Source organism: Mirounga angustirostris, unplaced genomic scaffold, assembly GCF_029215605.1.
Source record: "Mirounga angustirostris isolate CCGP_5_RB_7025 unplaced genomic scaffold, mMirAng1.0.hap1 SCAF_6, whole genome shotgun sequence".
In the NCBI taxonomy this organism is placed as follows: domain Eukaryota; kingdom Metazoa; phylum Chordata; class Mammalia; order Carnivora; family Phocidae; genus Mirounga; species Mirounga angustirostris.
The window spans coordinates 140,038,716-140,056,870 of record NW_026991714.1 but is presented as its reverse complement, the minus strand read 5'-3'; the positions used below and the strand labels follow the sequence as shown (position 1 = coordinate 140,056,870).

General features: G+C 36.9%; 1 protein-coding gene across 1 annotated transcript in view; it reads right to left on the bottom strand.

The window, feature by feature from the left end:
- The window catches only part of ATRNL1 (attractin like 1), an 804,411-nt gene that overhangs the window by 99,569 nt on the left and 686,687 nt on the right, over positions 1–18,155 (bottom strand). The window contains exon 28 of the mRNA XM_064595308.1: positions 1,345–1,459. Within this exon, the coding sequence (XP_064451378.1) occupies positions 1,345–1,459 (115 nt within the window). The remainder of the gene's footprint in view (positions 1–1,344; positions 1,460–18,155) is intronic.

Sequence of the window (18,155 nt, the reverse complement as noted above, 5' to 3'; positions counted from 1 at the left end):
AATTATCCATCTTATCTGACCTGTGCCAAACTATTCTACTTGCTGCATCCCATTTATATTTACCTTGGTGGTTCTGAAAGAAGAGCAAGGCATTCATTCACTCAACATATGAGAAAGTAGAGAATGTTTATTTCTTTGAATAAACATCTACAAATAAACTTTGTGTAGAAATTCCTGCAACAAGATATCATCAGGTACCATAAATGACAAATCATTTTTAAGTGATGGAAACCCTCTGTCTCCATATGGGAAAAACTCTTGTTACATGTATATCTAAAATTTATAGGGTATAAAGTAATGTAGCTTCCATTTTTGTGTCAGGATGGATACAAATCAAGAAAGTGAGGAGCAACGTCAAAGCTAGCTAGGGAACCAAGAAAAGATAAAATAATCAGGGTGGTGAGTTCAGTATCAACTACTGTTATTGAGAACTTGCCAGATCTCTGGCACATTTTGCTTAAGGGGAATTGAAAAGAAAGACAGATTTGAAATTACCCTTACCCTCAAAAAGCATCCATTTCAGAAGAGTTGGATAGAGCAAATAATCGGAGATGGAAAAATTACACATTGTAAGTAAATGGAATGGAATATGTAAAAAGAGAGAAATAAGCATGGTTTGTGATTTAATTACAAGTTATACTCAACATTGTGTGTGTGTACAATGTGGACAACATCACAGCAATGAGAAGACCTCTAATAGGACACATACAGTTACCCCCAAATTCAAAATATGATGTTCATGTAGGAAAAGGAGAATCAGAGGCAAATGTTGGTTGTGCCATCTGAGGGGGAGGATTCCCTGGCCCATGAGCTCCAGCTGTCTGGTCTGATAACAAGAGCATATATTAAATATACTGAGATGGTGGCATCAAGCTATCATCCTCTGACATATTACACATTCCAAACGTGCAAATAAACTCCTTAATTTGGTTCCATAATTATGAAGCAAACTTCTAATCACATTTATAATTTTGGCATCCCATATGACACACATACTGGGAAAAAATAAGCATCCCGAAAGGGTCAAAAACTTGCCATGCTAGTGAGATTTCTCACTGTAGTTACAACAAATTGGGGTGTGTTTGAATATACATACACACGTATATTACACAAACATACATACATATTTAACATGTAGTTTTAAGAGAAACACTGGCAAATCTGAATTTATAGCAATGCAGATTTCTAGATATTTTGGTAAAAGTTTGCATTCTAATAAATTCTACCATGCTTCACAGTAGAACCATGTAAATATCCTCACTGTGCTGCTTGGTAGTATTGTTTATTTCTTCTGTTTAGTCTGTATGTTTTGCTTAACTGCTGATGGCTCCACATTCATCTTACCTGACTGTCCAGGAGGAGGGGCACCTGATGATCCTCGTGGTAGACAAAGGAAAACAGTCAGAACAGCAGCTCTGTTCCCGGCACATGGTTCAATGGCTATGGGTTTGGGTGCTCCCTGAAAAAGAAAACCCAATTTTAAATTCACATAATTGACAGGACATTGCTATTTTACTTTTCTCCTACCCATGCTTCAGTCAGCTAAACTGTACACTCCTAGGTGTATGGGGACACACAATGTCTCATTTTTTAATAGTTCAATTGAACATTTTCTCATAGTAATATAGTGTTTTTGTAGTGGTGGTCATTAACATTTAGAAGACATTTTTTTTTCCTTGGGGAGTTAAAAATTGGCACATATTTTTGAAAAGTACTCTGTTCTATTTTTAGCTTGTTTTATTTCTTTAATAGACTTTATTTTTTAAAATTTTTAGACTTTATTTTTTTAATAATTGTTATAGGATTATTTTTTTAATTCACATATAATGTATTATTGGTTTCAGAGGTACAGGTTTGTGATTCATCAGTCTTATATAATACCCAGTGCTCATTACATCACATGCATGTGATGTAGACTTTATTTTTTAGAGCAGTTCTAGGTTCACAGTAAAAGTGAGAGGGAGGTACAAGATTTCCCCTACACACTTTGCCCTAACATATGCATAGCCTCCCACATCATCAATTGCCCCCACCTGAGAGGTATATTTGTTACAAGTGATGAACCTTCAGTGACACATCATACTCATCAGAGGTCCATAGTTTACATTAGGGTTCACTCTTGTGTTATAGACTATGGGTTTGGACAAATGTAAATGACACATATCCACCATCATAGTATCATACAAAGTATATTCACTGCCTAAAAATCCTCTGTGCTCCACCTATTCATCCCTTCCTCACTACCCCAAACCCTGGCAACCACTGATCTTCTTACTGGCTCTATAGTTTTGCCTTTCCCAGAATGTCATATAGTTGGAATCATAGAGTTTAGCGTTTTCACGTTGACTTCTTTCACTTAGTAATAAATATGCACTTAAGGTTCCTCCACGTCTTATCATTCCTTTTTAGTGCTGAATAACACTCCATTGTCTGGATGTACCACAGTTTATTTATCCATTCACCTTCTGAAGGACATCCTGGATGCTTCCAAATTTCCACAATTAAAAATAAAGCTACTATATGGAATACCTGGGTGGCTCAGTCAGTGAAGTGTCCAACTCTTGACTTTGGCTCAGGTCATGATCTCAGGGTCATACGATTGAGCCCCACATCGGGTCCCACACTGGGCATGGACCCTGCTTAAGATTCTCTCTCTCTCTCTGCCCCTCCCCACTACTTGCATGCGTTTTCTTTAAAAATATAAATAAATAAAATAAACAAAGCTACTATAAACATACATGTGGAGGCTTTTGTGTGAATATAAGTTTTCAACTCTACTGGGTAAATATCAAGGAGTGTGACTGCTGGATCATATAGTAGAAGCACGTTTAGTTCTTTAAGAAACCATCAACTGTCTTCCAAAGTGGCTGTACCATTTTGCATTACCACCAGCAATGAATAAGAGCTCCTCTTGCTCTGCCTCTTCACCAGCATTTGATGGTGTCAGTGTTCCAGATTTGGGCCATTCTAATAGGTGTGCAGTGGCATCTTGTTGCTGTTTTAATTTGAACTTCCTCTGATGATATGTGATATGAAGCATCTTTTCATACGCTTATTTGCTATTCTGCATGTCTCCTTTGGTGAGGTATCTGTTAAGGTCTTTGGCCCACTTTTAATTTTCTTGTTTCTTATTGTTGAGATTTAAGAGTTCTTTGTGTATTCTGGAAAGCAGTTTTTTATCAGATGTCTCTCTTGCAAATATTTTCTCCCACTTTGTGGTTTGTCTTCCCATTCTCTTGATATTGTCTTCTGAAGAGCAGAAGTTTTTGATTTTGATGAATTCCAGCTTAGTAATTATTTCTTTCACAGATTGTGCTTTTGGTGTTGCATCCAAAATTCATTGCCAAATGCCAGGTCATCCAGGTTTTCTTCCAGGTTATCGTCTAGGACTTTTATAGTTTTGCAGTTTACATTTAGGTCTATGATCCATTTTGAGTTAATTTTTGTGAAAGGTATAAGGTATCTATCTAGATTCATTTTTTTGCATTGGATGTCCTATTGTTCCAGAACTGTTTCTTAAAAAGTCTATCTTTACTTCATTGCATTGCATTTGATCCTCTGACAAGGATCAGTTGACTATATTTATGTGGATCTATTTCTGCACTTTATTCTGTTCCATTGATCTAATTGTCTATTCTTTCACCAATACTACACTGTCATGATTACTGTAGGTTTATAGTAAGTCTTGAAGTTGGGTAGGGTCTGGCCTCCCGACTTCAATACTGTGTTGGCTGTTCTGGGTCTTTTGCCTCTCCATATAAAATTTAGAGTCAGTTCATAGATATTCATAAAATAACCTGCTGGTATTTTGATTGGGACTGCTTTGAATCTATAGATCAGGTTGGGAAGAACTGACATCTTGACAATATTGATTATTCATATTCATGAACACAGAATATCTTTATTTAGTTCTTTTTTATTTTATTCATCAGAGTTTTGTAGTTTTTCTCATGCAGATCTTGTACATATTTGTTAGATTTATACCTAAGTATTTCATTTTGAGGAGTAGTAGTATAAATACTATTATATCTTTAATTTTAAATTCTACTTGTTCATTGCTGGTATGTAGGAAAGAAACGGACTTGTATTTTAACCTTGTATCTTGCAACCTTGCTATAATTGCTTATCATTCCAGGAGTATTTTGGTTGATTCTTTTGGATTTTTCTACATAGAAAATCATGTCATGTGTGAATAAAGATAGTTTCATTTCTTGCATCCCAATCTGTATACCTTTTATTTCTTTTTCTTGTCATAATGCATTAGCTACAACTTCCAGTACAGTGTTGAAAAGGAGTGGTGAGAAGGGGACATCCTTACCTTGTACTTGATTTTAGTGGGAATGCTTCAAGTTTCTCACCATTAAGCATGATGTTAGCTGTAAGATTTTTGCAGATATTCTTCATCAAGTTAAGGAGGTTCCCCTCTATTCTTAGTTTACTGAGAGTTTTTATACAGCTTTTATAGGAAAAGTAGGCTAAATACTTGATTTCCTTTTATTTATCAATTTTCAAAATAACTATTTGCTAGCATTCTCCAAACATGAAAATTCATATTATCATTATAAATTTATAACTTTTAATATTTCTGATGTGTTTCAATTGATAGCTGTTATAATTTTGTTTTTAGTTTTATTAATTGTTCAAATTGTACTATCTTTGAACAATGAGAATATCTTCAAATTGGCTCCTGAGTGCTGACATGACCACAAAAGCCTTTGATAGCTTCCTTGTCTTTTGCCTGTCCCAGACCTATAATCAGACATTTCTCTAAAGAAGCTTGCTGGGAAGTGGTATTAATTCCAGACATAAGAGGTATTGCTACTGGGCTGGCCATTTTTCTAGGAAGTTTTAGGCAACAGAGCTCAGTGTCATAAACTGGATTTCCAAAGAAGCAGACTCCGTGGGAGATAGAGTTAGCAAGGAGAGGTTCTTATGGTCAAAAAAAAATGTAGAAGGAAAAAGAAGGAAGCCTCATTAGACAGAGGGAAAGGGCTGAACTGAGATGCAGGGCCAAGAGGAGACCTAGAGCCAGAATAATCTTTCAACAATCAAGTTGGGCCAAGAGGGCCTGGCCTTTATACTCCCTCAAAGATCAGTTCTTACATATCATTGCCCTTGGGAAGGGTCATGACCTTGGAAAATGTGGCTCTCTGCTTGTGATCGCAGCAGTTTTACTACTGATTTTTTTATTTTATATTTTTTATTTATTTGAGAAAGATCGAGAGAGAAAGCACGAGCAGGGGAGAAGGGCAGAGGCAGAGGGAGAGGGAGAAGCAGACTCCCCGCTGAGCAGGGAGCCTGATGTGGGGCTCGATCCCAGGACCCTGAGATCATGACCTGAGCTGAAGGTAGATGCTTAACCAACTGAGCCACCCAGGCACCCCTTTACTACTTCTTTGAGTTTTTGTATCTCTTTTCTCTTAGATTGAAAATCTTGATACCTAGTAATACTGATAATTACTTTTATTATAGCATAAAATACAATTTAAATATAGTTTTTTATATTATATGTGACAATAGAATTAATTAAAATTGATTTCTTTGTAGTTTTGGGGATTTTTTGTCTTAAGGATCCTACTAAGAATATACTGCATGTTTAAATACTTCATGTTTAAAATCACTTGGAAAATAAAATAAAATAAAATCACTTGAAATAAGTCCTCTCTGTGTGGTTTTGCCACTGATTCCATCCCAATTTAGGTAAGTTTGTGAATTCAGAGGTTGATTGTTTTGAGGGATTGTTCCCCTTTCCATTTTTATTTAATATTGCTTTATAATTTTAAGACTTTGATATGGCTTCAGGGTCAGATCTAAAAAATAAAGTACACTTAGAGAGGTTTACCATCCACCGTTGTTCCCTTCATGCTGTTCCCTTTTTAGCAAGTAAGTTTTTGTGTGGATAGAAGTTCTCAAATCCTTGGAGTAAATATCAAAGTGTATGACTGCTGGATTGTATGGTGCCATGTTTCATTTTAACACCAAATCCTGGCACAAAAGAGATGTGCAGTAGGTATTCATAAATGAATACATGTCACTATATTTGATGGGTAGTCTGTGCGCCACAAAGTTATGCAACTTTTGTTGCTTTCTCATAATTGTTTCCTGCCAGCAATGATGTACTACCCAATACAGTTTATCTAATTAAGTGATCACAACCCAAAATATTTTGTTAGCATATCTTCAATATCACTTCAGTGAAATACGTATGTCATAATCACCAACTAAGACACTTGTATAAACAATATGACCTTAGGAATAGAGTAAATGAAAATATGATAATAATTACAGTAGTAATAGCTAGTATTGTATTAAGTACTATACTATGAATTAGATATTCAAAATTCTTTACATATATTAACTCATTTAAATCTTACAGTGAGAACACTGAAGCAAAGTTAAAATTACCTATTTAAATGTATATAACTAGGAAGGAGCAGGGCTGAGATTTATACTCAGGCAGGCTGCCTCCTGAGTCCATTCTCTTAACCACACAATGTAGTTTATCATATGCGTGCATATACAAACAAACATGCACCCACACACATGTACATAAATACATGTGCAAGCACACAGGTGTGCAAACACACACATTCTATGCACACACGTGTGGACCCAAACATGCACAAGGAATTTAGGTGTAAATACAATGTCACCTCTGAAACAGTGAGGATATCATTTTAGCATAGGAAAGGTGATTTTGGCTACCTCACTGAAAAAACTGCAAGTGAGACATGGCTGACATGTCAAAGCAACATCTATGCATGAAGACAAAATAGAAGAAAAAAATGCCACTGGTTTAATTATTAGAACAAATGATTTGTTCAGGGTTTTTTGTTGATCATATTTGAACTTTTCAGAAGAAATACAGACATATGCAGTCATTCACCAAGAATATTTTAGAATACTGCCGTTTCCAGAAAGTTTAACGAGGCATTAAAGATAAAATATGTCCCCTTTCATGTAAAACTTAGACTGAAATTTCTGGTGACAACAGTTTTATATGATTATAAAGGATTTCTCCTTTATAGCAACATAAATCTCATGTTTAAAAATTTTCCTCATACAGATACATTTCGGGAGTTTTCAATATAAAGGTGAAAGTGGCCATGATGGCAGAAGTAAAGGGCATAAAATTCTTCCAGGAATATGCTGTAAGCCATGTTGCAATACTTGCATCAAGTTACATGATCTACGGTTTTACACTTTCAAGCTTACATTTAATTTAACAGACTTATTTTTGAAAATGTTAAGTCAAAATCAGCATAAGTACATAGATATTCTCCAATGATGTAAATATTTAGAGAATAGGCTTGTCATATTCCAAGGCTAACAGAAAAATACTATGAATGTTTTGAACCATATTTCTAGGCTTCTGAAATTTATTCTAATTTAATAAATGCAAAGTATATGTAAAGGTCAATTGGGTAAAATATACTAAGAGAAAATAAAATGAATTCAGGCTAAGATAATGGTGATATATCAGAAATATTAAAATCCTCTTTAATATACTTAAGAAATACTTCTCCTCTCTACCATCAGGCAAGGTTTTCTTTGTTGTTTTGTTTTCAAGCTCTCAATGCAATACTTGGAACTATTCAAAATATCCAAATTCATGTTAAAATACTTGATTACAAAAATGAGGAGAAAATAAGTTTATGATTACAACAAAATAAAACAAAACAACAACAAAAAATAGTTGAGAAACAGTGGTTCTTGGTTTAGGGGATATAGAAAAACAGGAAACAATCTGAGAGTACATCAGTTGACTGTGTTGTCAGGCTACCTTTCTGCTGTTTTTAACACTGGAAGATAAGGTTTTAAACATCAAATGCTAATGCCAAAAGCACCAACTGAGAGAAAAATTAGTAAAAAAAGAACTGTAAATTTTGGGTGGAAAATGACTTAATTATTTAACATCAGAGAATCAGCAACAGATGAAGAGTGTAGTAAAATATCTTGACCATGGAAAAGGAATTATGCTTGTATAAAAGCCACTTCTGTGAAAGCGTCCTCAATAATTCCTTACTCTTAATTCTGCTGCTATTTTACAGAAAACATTCAGAAATTTCTTTATATTGATAAACTATATGAAAAGAGCTTATAATTCTGTTTTAAAATCAAACTGGCTTATAACTTTTTCTATTTTGGCTATAAAATTTTAATAAAAGGATATTAGCAAAAATATGAATTAATTCATTTTGTTAAAAATATTAATGACTAGCACAGCTCTTTGACTTTTCTGGCAATAATTCACATAATTTAAAAAATTATTTCCAAAGAATTTGTAGGAAATCTCACTTTCAATAAAGAATTTTAAATAAAAAAGGGAAAAAAAACCACTTTATAGCACTTGATTTTTGCAGCAGAAAACAGCAAAACCCCATGAATGATATTTCTGATACCTTGAGGTTTGCCAGTTGTTTAGCAATAGATACATAACCATGAATCAAAATCATTTCACAATGACATAACATGTTCACTGAACTGTGCAATTTATCATGCATTTTCCATGGCTGCCTTTGAAAGAGATAAGGCATGGGTTTGTTTGCCCATAGCACTTAGAGACTGTGATTTACTTCCAGGCAGTTTCATATTTGTTGTACTGCAAGAAGCTGGTGTTAGACCGTGCCAGAAAATATCATTGACAGTTATATAATTAGTAGTCCTTGTTTATTAAGCACACAGCACTTTTAGAGTGAAAAAGACTTGTTTTGTTCACTCTAGTGTTTTTGAAACTATTGTACTCATACTTTCAAGTTCTTGTTTTTAGAGGCAAAAATTCTGTGTGACCTCTTTCCATTTATCAGCTGTTAAAGACAAGCAAGTTACCAGAGAAGCTTCTGGAATCATAAGGACAGTTCCTAAAATTTATAATGACTGAAAAAGAAATACTCCGAAAGTGAAGCCACCATTTGACATAGCTTAGGAAAATGCTACTGCAAGAATCACGGGATGCTTGGAAGATACCAATGGGCAAAGTGGGCTACATACTTGTTCCTTCCTCCATTGGCCCGCTCAAAGAGTAAATGAGTGAGTGATTCACTTCCAGAAATCACACTGAAGCCCCATCACTGAAAACCCTCACCCCAGCAGCTGAGGATTTAACAGAATTATTTGATGTCCTTGGACTAGGCCTCAGAAGATTAAAAATAATAATAATAATAATAATAATAATAATAATAATAAAAGATGTTTCCTTTCTCAAAAACATTCACTATTTTCAAAGTAAGTTTGCAAACTCAAATTCCTTCAAGGCCCAGGTGGGTAATTTAATAATAGCTAACATTTCTTCAATGCTCACAATATGCCTTGTGCTGTGCTACATGCTTACGTGAGTTTAACCTTACTCCATGAGCTAGGAACTATTCCCATTTTACAGATAATGACACTGAAGCTCAGAGAGTTTAACATAATTAGAGTTGTAGACATAATAGATGACAAAGCCATGGTTTGGAACAGTGTAACCTATCTTCTGAGCTTGTATGCCTAACCATTATGCATAATGCCTATAGTAGGTAAGAAGACTGTCTTAACTTCTAGAATAAGACAACAAAAAGTAGTGGGTACTACAGTGAACTGGAAAGTATAAGATCTCTTTAAAGACATTAGATCTCAAAATTGTTGCTGTCAAAAGAAGACATCTATGGGCCAAAATGGTCGATGGCTGGCACTTTGTGATCTTTGTAATGTGAAGTCCAAAATGGCATTTCAAGATTGCCATGCTCTTGTCAAATGTCATCTTTTCTCATCTTGTATTCTGCACAAGCTCTGTGTTTTAGTCAATGTAAGTGTTCACTATTCAACAGCAGTGCCCAGGGTTTCCGGAATGTGTGCTGTCTTCACTCATAATATCCCTACTGTCTAGGAGATCCTTCCTATAGGCCTCTAATTTTTCTAAAATCATTCAGCCCCAAATCCAACTCATCCATGAATCCTTCCTTGGTCTGAGGTATTGAGTCTCTCTCCCTTTAGTTCTTTAATTGTACCTTTTAGGGTCCTCCTCATTTTTCACCTTGAATGACACTCACAAATACCCTATCATCCACTGAACAATCTCTTTGAGGACAGGCCCAGTTTCTTATTCATCCCTCTTGTCCCTGCACTCATCTCTCTCTTTGAAATGCCTAAGCATGATCCCTATGCCACCTTTGGGGACTTACGTCTCCCAGTCTTTTACTCTAGCTATTGATGTGTATGTCATATGTCTCTGTTAGATTTCTGCTCCACCAAGCCAGATACCATGTTGGATTCCCCTTTGCTTTACCTATATCATCTAAGAGAGTATATTTTTCACATGATAAGTGAGTGAATTAAAGAATAAATGAAATTGTCACATGGTAGGCATGACTCAGTTTCTCCAAATTATGGATACTAAGGGGATCATAAAACATTGAAAAATAATATTAACTAACATTTGTTGAGTACTTAACTAGGTTTCAAGTGCTATGCTAAGCATTTTACATGCATTATTACATTATTTTCTATAAGACGAAGAAATTAAAATTCAGAAAGGTCAGATAATATTCTCAGGGTGACACAGTGAGGGAGGGGCAGATCCAGGGACAGACTGAAACTCAGATCTGTCTGATTCTAGTATCTTGGTTTTTAACCACCTTAGGATACTGCTAGAAATACAGCTTAAGAAGACTAAGAATATCTCATTCTTTCAGCCTGGCTATTAATGTAGGAATGAACTTAAGATATCACTTTAAAAGTCATATGCATGCACCTGCCTCATTCCTGAGGCAGGGACTCAGGGTTCAGAACATTTGAGTTCTTGGACCAACTCTGCTACCATGTATTTGTGTGATACTGGGTATGTTGCTAAGTCAATTTCCCCAACTGAAAAATGAACAAATAGGTTGTATGATTTTTAGGGTCCCTTTAACATTCTGTGACTATGATTTATGGACAAGCTCCAGTATGTGTAACATACCAATATCTAAGTACAGTGAAATTTGAAATTTCCAATCTTTAGTCATTTTTTTCTTGTTCAGTTACTTTAAATGACACGTCTAATTTTTAAAGCACATTATCATACCATATGATGAACACATCACATAAGACTAAATGGCCATCATCGCATGCCAAAAAAACAATTAGAAAATTGAATCAAGGAATTAAGGATTAATGTGGATATGTTATACCTGTCAGCAGTAATAAGTGTTTTGACAAGGACAGAATAAAGTCTGACAGTATGCACAAATACTAATCTGATATATGAGTGAAATATTAAAAATGCAAACAACTGCACATTAATCACTCTAACATTTCCCTACTAAACTACTTTTAATGCTATTCTTATCAAAATCCATCTATAAATAAAAATGAGTCTTTTCAACAGCTTGCACACCTGGGTATTTGCAGTTTAATGAGTGTTTATATTGATATGAAATTTAGTTTTTAGTCACATTAGGAAAATAGAATTAATTTACTGAGCATAGAATTAAGTCAGCCTAATGGCTTGGCTTACAGCTAATCAAGGGCATTGATTCCATAGGATCAACAAATACCAAGACTCCAGATCTCCAGCACAGATTCTCTGATTTCATTGTTTACACTTGGGAAAAATGAAAGTGAAAATCATATTCCTTCCTAATTTACTATTTGCTCTGCATGAAATGATAAAGGAAAAAACACATTAGCTAGCTTTACTCACTAAGAGAAGAATTCATATTAATAAAAGAAATTAAGTTGATGGACACTGTCAAAACCAGGGTTAAACTGCATTAGAAGCAAACTCAAAGAGAATAAAGTATTACATGTGGGAATGGGTAAAGGAATAAAACATAATATTCACAGAATCAGTATGCTGCTCTTGAGATTCCAAAGGTATTCCAATTGTAAGCTTAATTTTCATATTGTACCAAATATTTTTTCCTTTGTTGAAATGCCTCCATGTTTGATCTCTGTTCAAAATTTCTCACTACACACACACACACACACACACACACACACACACAGGTTTATATCTATAGTATAATATCCGGTTTAACTGAGATTTTCAGTTACTTTAATTGTGTGGGACTGACTTGGGGAGTGAAGAGGCTGCTTGTGATCGCAGCAGTTTTACTACTGATTTTTTTATTTTATTTTTTTTATTTATTTGAGAAAGATCGAGAGAGAAAGCACGAGCAGGGGAGAAGGGCAGAGGCAGAGGGAGAGGGAGAAGCAGACTCCCCGCTGAGCAGGGAGCCTGATGTGGGGCTTGATCCCAGGACCCTGAGATCATGACCTGAGCTGAAGGTAGATGCTTAACCAACTGAGCCACCCAGGCACCCCTTTACTACTGATTTTTAAACATGTAGTTAGCTCCCAGAAAATGAGGGTATTATCTCCTTTGGAGATATTAGATAATCATGCTTCGCCCTGAGTTGGTCAATAAATATGAATGCTAATAGGAGGTGACTTTGAACATATTATCTTTAAAAGTTGATTCCTGACAGTATTTTTTAAAATTTGAAATAGATTATTTATTAAACAGTTGCCAAACTGCACTTTTCTCTAGTGCAAAAAGCAACCTATCCACTGCACTTCATATATTTATTTCAAAACTGGGACCATCCTTTTTGACCTCAAAAAGTATTAAGTGTGATAGACAGATGTGCCTGCCGAATCAACTGACTTCCTGTCTTGCTTAAGCCCGGCCCTGTGCTTCTGTTCAGGCCACTCTATCCACCCGCACTACTGGCCAACATCTACCATTTCTGCAAGATCTGGCGCAAAACTCATCTGCAAGAACCCATCCCAGGTCATCCTAGGCCACTCCAAGACCTCCTCACTCTACTTTCTCTCAACAAGTAGGAGTTGGGGCACCTGAGGGGCTCAGTCGTTTAAGCATCTGACTCTTGATTTCTGCCATGGTCATGGTCTCAGGGTCATGGGATCGAGGCCCTCACCAGGCTCCATGCTCAGCACAAAGTCTGCTTGAGATTCTCTCCCTCTGTCCCTCCCCCCATGCGCTCTCGCTCCCGCTCTCTCTCTCTCAAATAAATAAATAAGATCTTTAAAAAATAATAACTAGCAGTAAATCATTTTTCCTATCATAACCACTGAAGGGAAGTGTAATGTGGTTAAGAGAACAACCTTTAGCAACCCCTGCCTAGTTCAAGGTCCTACTCTCTCATCCATCTAAATGTGACATTGGTCAAATCACAACCTCTCTGTGCCTCAAGTTTCTCATCTAGAAAATGGAAATAACTATATACCTTCCTCATAGTGTTGTTATGAGGATTAACAAAATTTCTCTCTCTCTCTCTCTCTTTCTGTATCTGTATCTATATATCTTAGGGCAGAGAAAATATTTTTTTAAATCTCTGTTAATAGTTTGAAACAGATTTATTAAGGAACTCAATCTCCAGGAGAGAATTTTATTGACGGCTTATAGAGTGGAGAAAATCTGACCTCAATGCCAAATTTCCTATCATGTCACATCAACACTGCCACTGAAAATCTGCCTATTTTCCCCTGCTTTGATCAAGGTGTCTAATCTGACTGACAGCATTATGTGTTACACAGAGTAGACTTTCTCTGGCACCTAGGAGGGATGACTAGGAGTTCATTAGGAGAATGAGGAAGGATGGAGATTTCTAGCAGAAGGAAAAGCATGAACACAGAAGTAAAAGGCACAAAGCTTGTTTTGGAAATTGCTAGAAGTTCACTGAGGATAGAGCCTAGGAAATGTTCAGGAGTCAGGGATGAGAAGAGACCAGATAGAAACACTGGGACCCTCTGTGAAACTGCTCCCTCATCAGTCCCTCAGCACACTTCCTGGCTGGGATGACTGAGATCATCACTACTTGCCTAGAAAGTCATGCTTGGATGCTCAGATGGGACCTGACAAGGGCAGCACATAGTGGGTCTGTGTGACCTTCATTAAGACATGGTGCAAATCGATAGACACTGGGGAGGGTATGTGCTCTGGTAAGCGCTGTGAATTGTGCAAGATGGTTGAATCTCAGATCTGTACCTCTGAAACAAATAATGCAATATATGTTAAGAAAAAAAAAGAAGAAGAAGGTAGCAGGAGGAGAAGAATGAAGCGGGGGAAATCGGAGGGGTAGACGAACCATGAGAGACGATGGACTCTGAAAAACAAAATGAGGGTTCTGGGGGGGAGGGGGGGAGGATGGGTTGGCCTGGTGGTGGGTATTGAGGAGGGCACGTTCTGCATGGAGCACTGGGTGTTATGCACAAACAATGAATCATGGAACACTACATCTAAAACTAATGATGTAATGTATGGGGATTAACATAAGAATAAAAAAAATTAAAAAAAATAAAGTGAGGAATTTCTGAAAAAAAAAAAAAAAAAAAAGACATGGTGCAAATCATCCCAAATGGATAGCAGCAAACCTTTCCCTATCAGGAACTCGCAGTGCTCTTTTATTAAACTATTGGTCAAATCTGTTATACCAAGTGAACATTAAATTAAAACATTTATTCCTGAAACTTCAATCATAAAACTAAATCAAGAAGCACTGAAAATTAACTGTCAGCAGAAAGAATAAAAGTGCAGACAAGACAATATTCTTAATGAAGAATCAAATGTTAATAGATCCAGCATAATAAATGACTTTCTACTATGATTATTAAACCATTCACAGCCTATTATAAGTAACAAAAGCATGGACAAAATTCTGAATGGGAGAGCTTATTTGACTTGTTACGAAAACATGTATGCAATTACGATACGTAAAACTTACCTGGATTCCTTAGACAAAGAGCCATTATGGCTGACAGTTTTCCCAGAAAGCTGAACATTAACTCTGTAAGGACCAAGACTTTGCTATTTTAGGGTATTTTTCTTTTAGTAAGTATGAAATCTCAAAATAAATATCCATTTCCCTTCTTTTCAACTGGACTAGAATAGACTAAACATAATTTAACATTGTCTTGCTGTCCCATTATCACCATTTTGAATATCAGCTTTCACAATATGCTGGAGATACATGGAGTTGCAGACGTATGCATGAATATACACATTGTAGCTACAGCTCCAGGGGTTTCTTTTCTTCTTTTTTTTCTTTTTTTCCTAAAAAGCCACCCACGCCAACTTCCTTTTTGCTTATATGTCTCTATATAAGGCAACCTGAAGACTGCATGGCTGCCCCTGGCTAACACAACCCCTTTTCTGTAAAGCTCATCAGTGATGCAAACACTGAAGTGACCTTCTTCTCAAGGAGTTTTCTCATCCTCCCCAATACCTATACCCTGTTGCTATCTGTGTGTCATGACCTGTCAGCATTATTCAAAGCCTCGATGCATTTCTATACCACTAGACCCTGGACATCTTCTTGACAGTCTATAACAATCTTCTTAGGTCCCTTGAAGTCTGTGGGCAGGGTAGCTCAATAATTTTGGCATAAGGTTTGGGAGTAAGTTTATTATAAAGTCTAGATATATTCCTCAGGCCCAAGTGCCTTTACTGCATGTAAAGCAGACTTGGATTCAAATCTTATGGGATCTTAGGCAAATCATTTAACTTTACTATGCCTCATGCTGTTGATATGGAGAATAGAATTTATAACACTAATCCTGCAAAGTCACTCTGAGGATGATAAAGGACAACATATGAGTAAGGTATTTAGCATAGTGTCCGGCAAAAAAACAGGTGTTTATATTTTTATATTAGGTCAAATCATTTGCAAACACAATTTTTAAAGTCAAATCCACCTGAATACCAGCTATGTTATCTGTTCCACATTAATACCCCCCTGTACCTTTTTTCTGGTGATTCATGGCCAAAAGGGAGGGTAATGTGTCCAGATCTTTTCTCATCTTTCCCTCCTGGGCACTTTCATTCGCTCGGACTTGGTTCCAAAGTGGAACTGTTACTGCAGTGTCTGTACATTAAAGTTGGAATGAAGCTCCAAGTTTGCAGGGAAGATGATAATTGATCAGTGCAAGTGGTAGAAAGTTCGGGGGTGGGGGGAAGCTATTAAAAAGATAAATATTCCACTGAAACCTTTTGGCTTATACAGCAAAAAGAAAACTCTTATGGACGGATAGGTTCCTAAGTGTGCTTTTATGTGTCTCTGTGTGGCCTGGGAAGCCTCTTTGCCCATCAGCTCTCTCACCATTATTTGCTAGATTAAATATCCTTAATTTTATAATCAAAAGGGCTGAGAGGGGAAAAATGAAAGTGAACAGTAGGCAGAGGATGCTTTTAGTCACTCAGTCACCCTGGTCATTCTCAGGGTCTCTGGAATCCATGGGGCAGGCTTGCTGCCCTGCCTAGGACCTGAGACATGTAGACTCCTTACATGACCGAACTGAATATATTTGTATAGCATTCCTCTTGGCCTTTCCTGTAAATGATTTGATTGTGTGAACTCAAATACCTCATCAGAGCTTGCTTTAAAAAATGAAGTATGCGGCAGTGAATAAAATCTCTCTCCGAATCTTTTTTTTTTTTTCCCAAAGCTCCTTTTTCAGTATGACTAAAAATTAATGGTCAGAGTCTGTGTAATGATCCTTCCTCTGGTTTCACTCATGCTGCTCCCTCTTGGTCCTACTAATTATCTGATTGATTAAACTTTTGAGGAGCCTTCTGTCATTGGGCGTGGCCCACTGCACACATCTGGCTCACTGTGTTTTCTTTAAAAAGGACAGCAGGTTAATTAAAAGATTCATAGCACAAATAAAAGTGCCCACAGGGAAGGAAGTCTGGTTTGTTTCCTCACATGGTCTCTGTAGCAGGTTGAACAGTATCCCCCCAAAAGGTCATGCCTACCCAGAACCTCAAAATGTGACCATATCTGAAAATAGGGCCTTTGCAGATGTAATTCGTTAAGGGGAGGTCATGCTGGATTAAGGTGGGCCTGATGGCCTTTTAGAAGAGGAGACCAGGCAGAGGTGAAAGCTTCATGTGGAGATCAGAGGCGGGTTTGCCGGCAGCCACTAGAAGCAGGAGAGCGTCTTGGAACAGGTTCTCCTTCAGGGCGTCCTGAAGAAGCCAAACCTACCAAAACCTTCATTTCAGACTTCTGGCCCCCAGAACTGTGGGAGGATAAGTTTCTGTCGTTTTAAGGCACCACTTTTTTGGTAATTTGTTATGGCAGCCGTGGGAAACATAGTCTCCCTGGTCACAATCTGACCTTTAACAGAGAGTATTGATTGGTTGCCATCTTTTTCTGCTGTTTTGGAAATGGTCATGAAGTATAATACTGAAACTGTGACTAATACCAATCCTTCAGGGCATTTCCCCTATTTTAGGGTCATTCAAGCTACTTTCATTTGAGAAATAAGCCCCATATCACATAGCATGGCAAATGTCAATGGGGAAGTTCACTTAGTTATGGGAGTTTTGTGATCATCATAAAATTGATGACATTCATAAAATTGGAAATGCTCATAATAACTATTCCTTAGACTGTAGACATAGTATATGTTGTATGTCAGATTTCCTAGGAAACAGATTCCGAGACTCCGAGATTTATGTGTAGGAAGTTTTTTGGGAAGTACCCTCAGGAACATCTGTGTGGGGTGTTGGAAGTGGAGATGTGCAGAGGGAGAAGTTAATTTGTGATGAGTGGGGGTGGTCCTTCAGAGTTATATCCAACGCAGGCAAGAGACCGAGACCTCAAACACCCCCATGGATACAGGGAGGGGGCATCGTATTGGTGAGGCAGCTTCTTTCAGCAGAGGGCAATTCCTGGAGAGGGACCCATAGCTGTGAGCTGTGAGAATAACAAGCTCTATCCTGAAGGGGGCCCTGGGCAGTACTCCCAGCCCTACCACAGTATTCATGGTTCTAACAAAAAATGTCCTTATTAGCTGAGAAAGTGACTTTGGCCAGATCCATATACAATATGTTATGATATAGGTAAGTTTGTTAGGCATGTACACTTTTGTTTTTCATGGTGTTTTGTCAAGCTCCTGTTATTGCCGTCACTAATCTTTCCATAATAAGAATGCTTGCTCTTCAGGACCATGGCTTTCCTTTTAATTTTTCCTATCTTGGCTAGTGAACTCTGATGGTTATTTTTCCCCTCAGAAAAGGGCAAAAATTATTATCTCAGTACTAACTCCACGGCTAGGTCAATAGTCTAAAGAACTGAGCAAGCATTGCTTACTCTTCACTATTAGTTTTCAAATGACTCAATGTATCTTATTTTTTGTTAAGTCATGAAGCTTCCAGAGAAAGAGGTCAT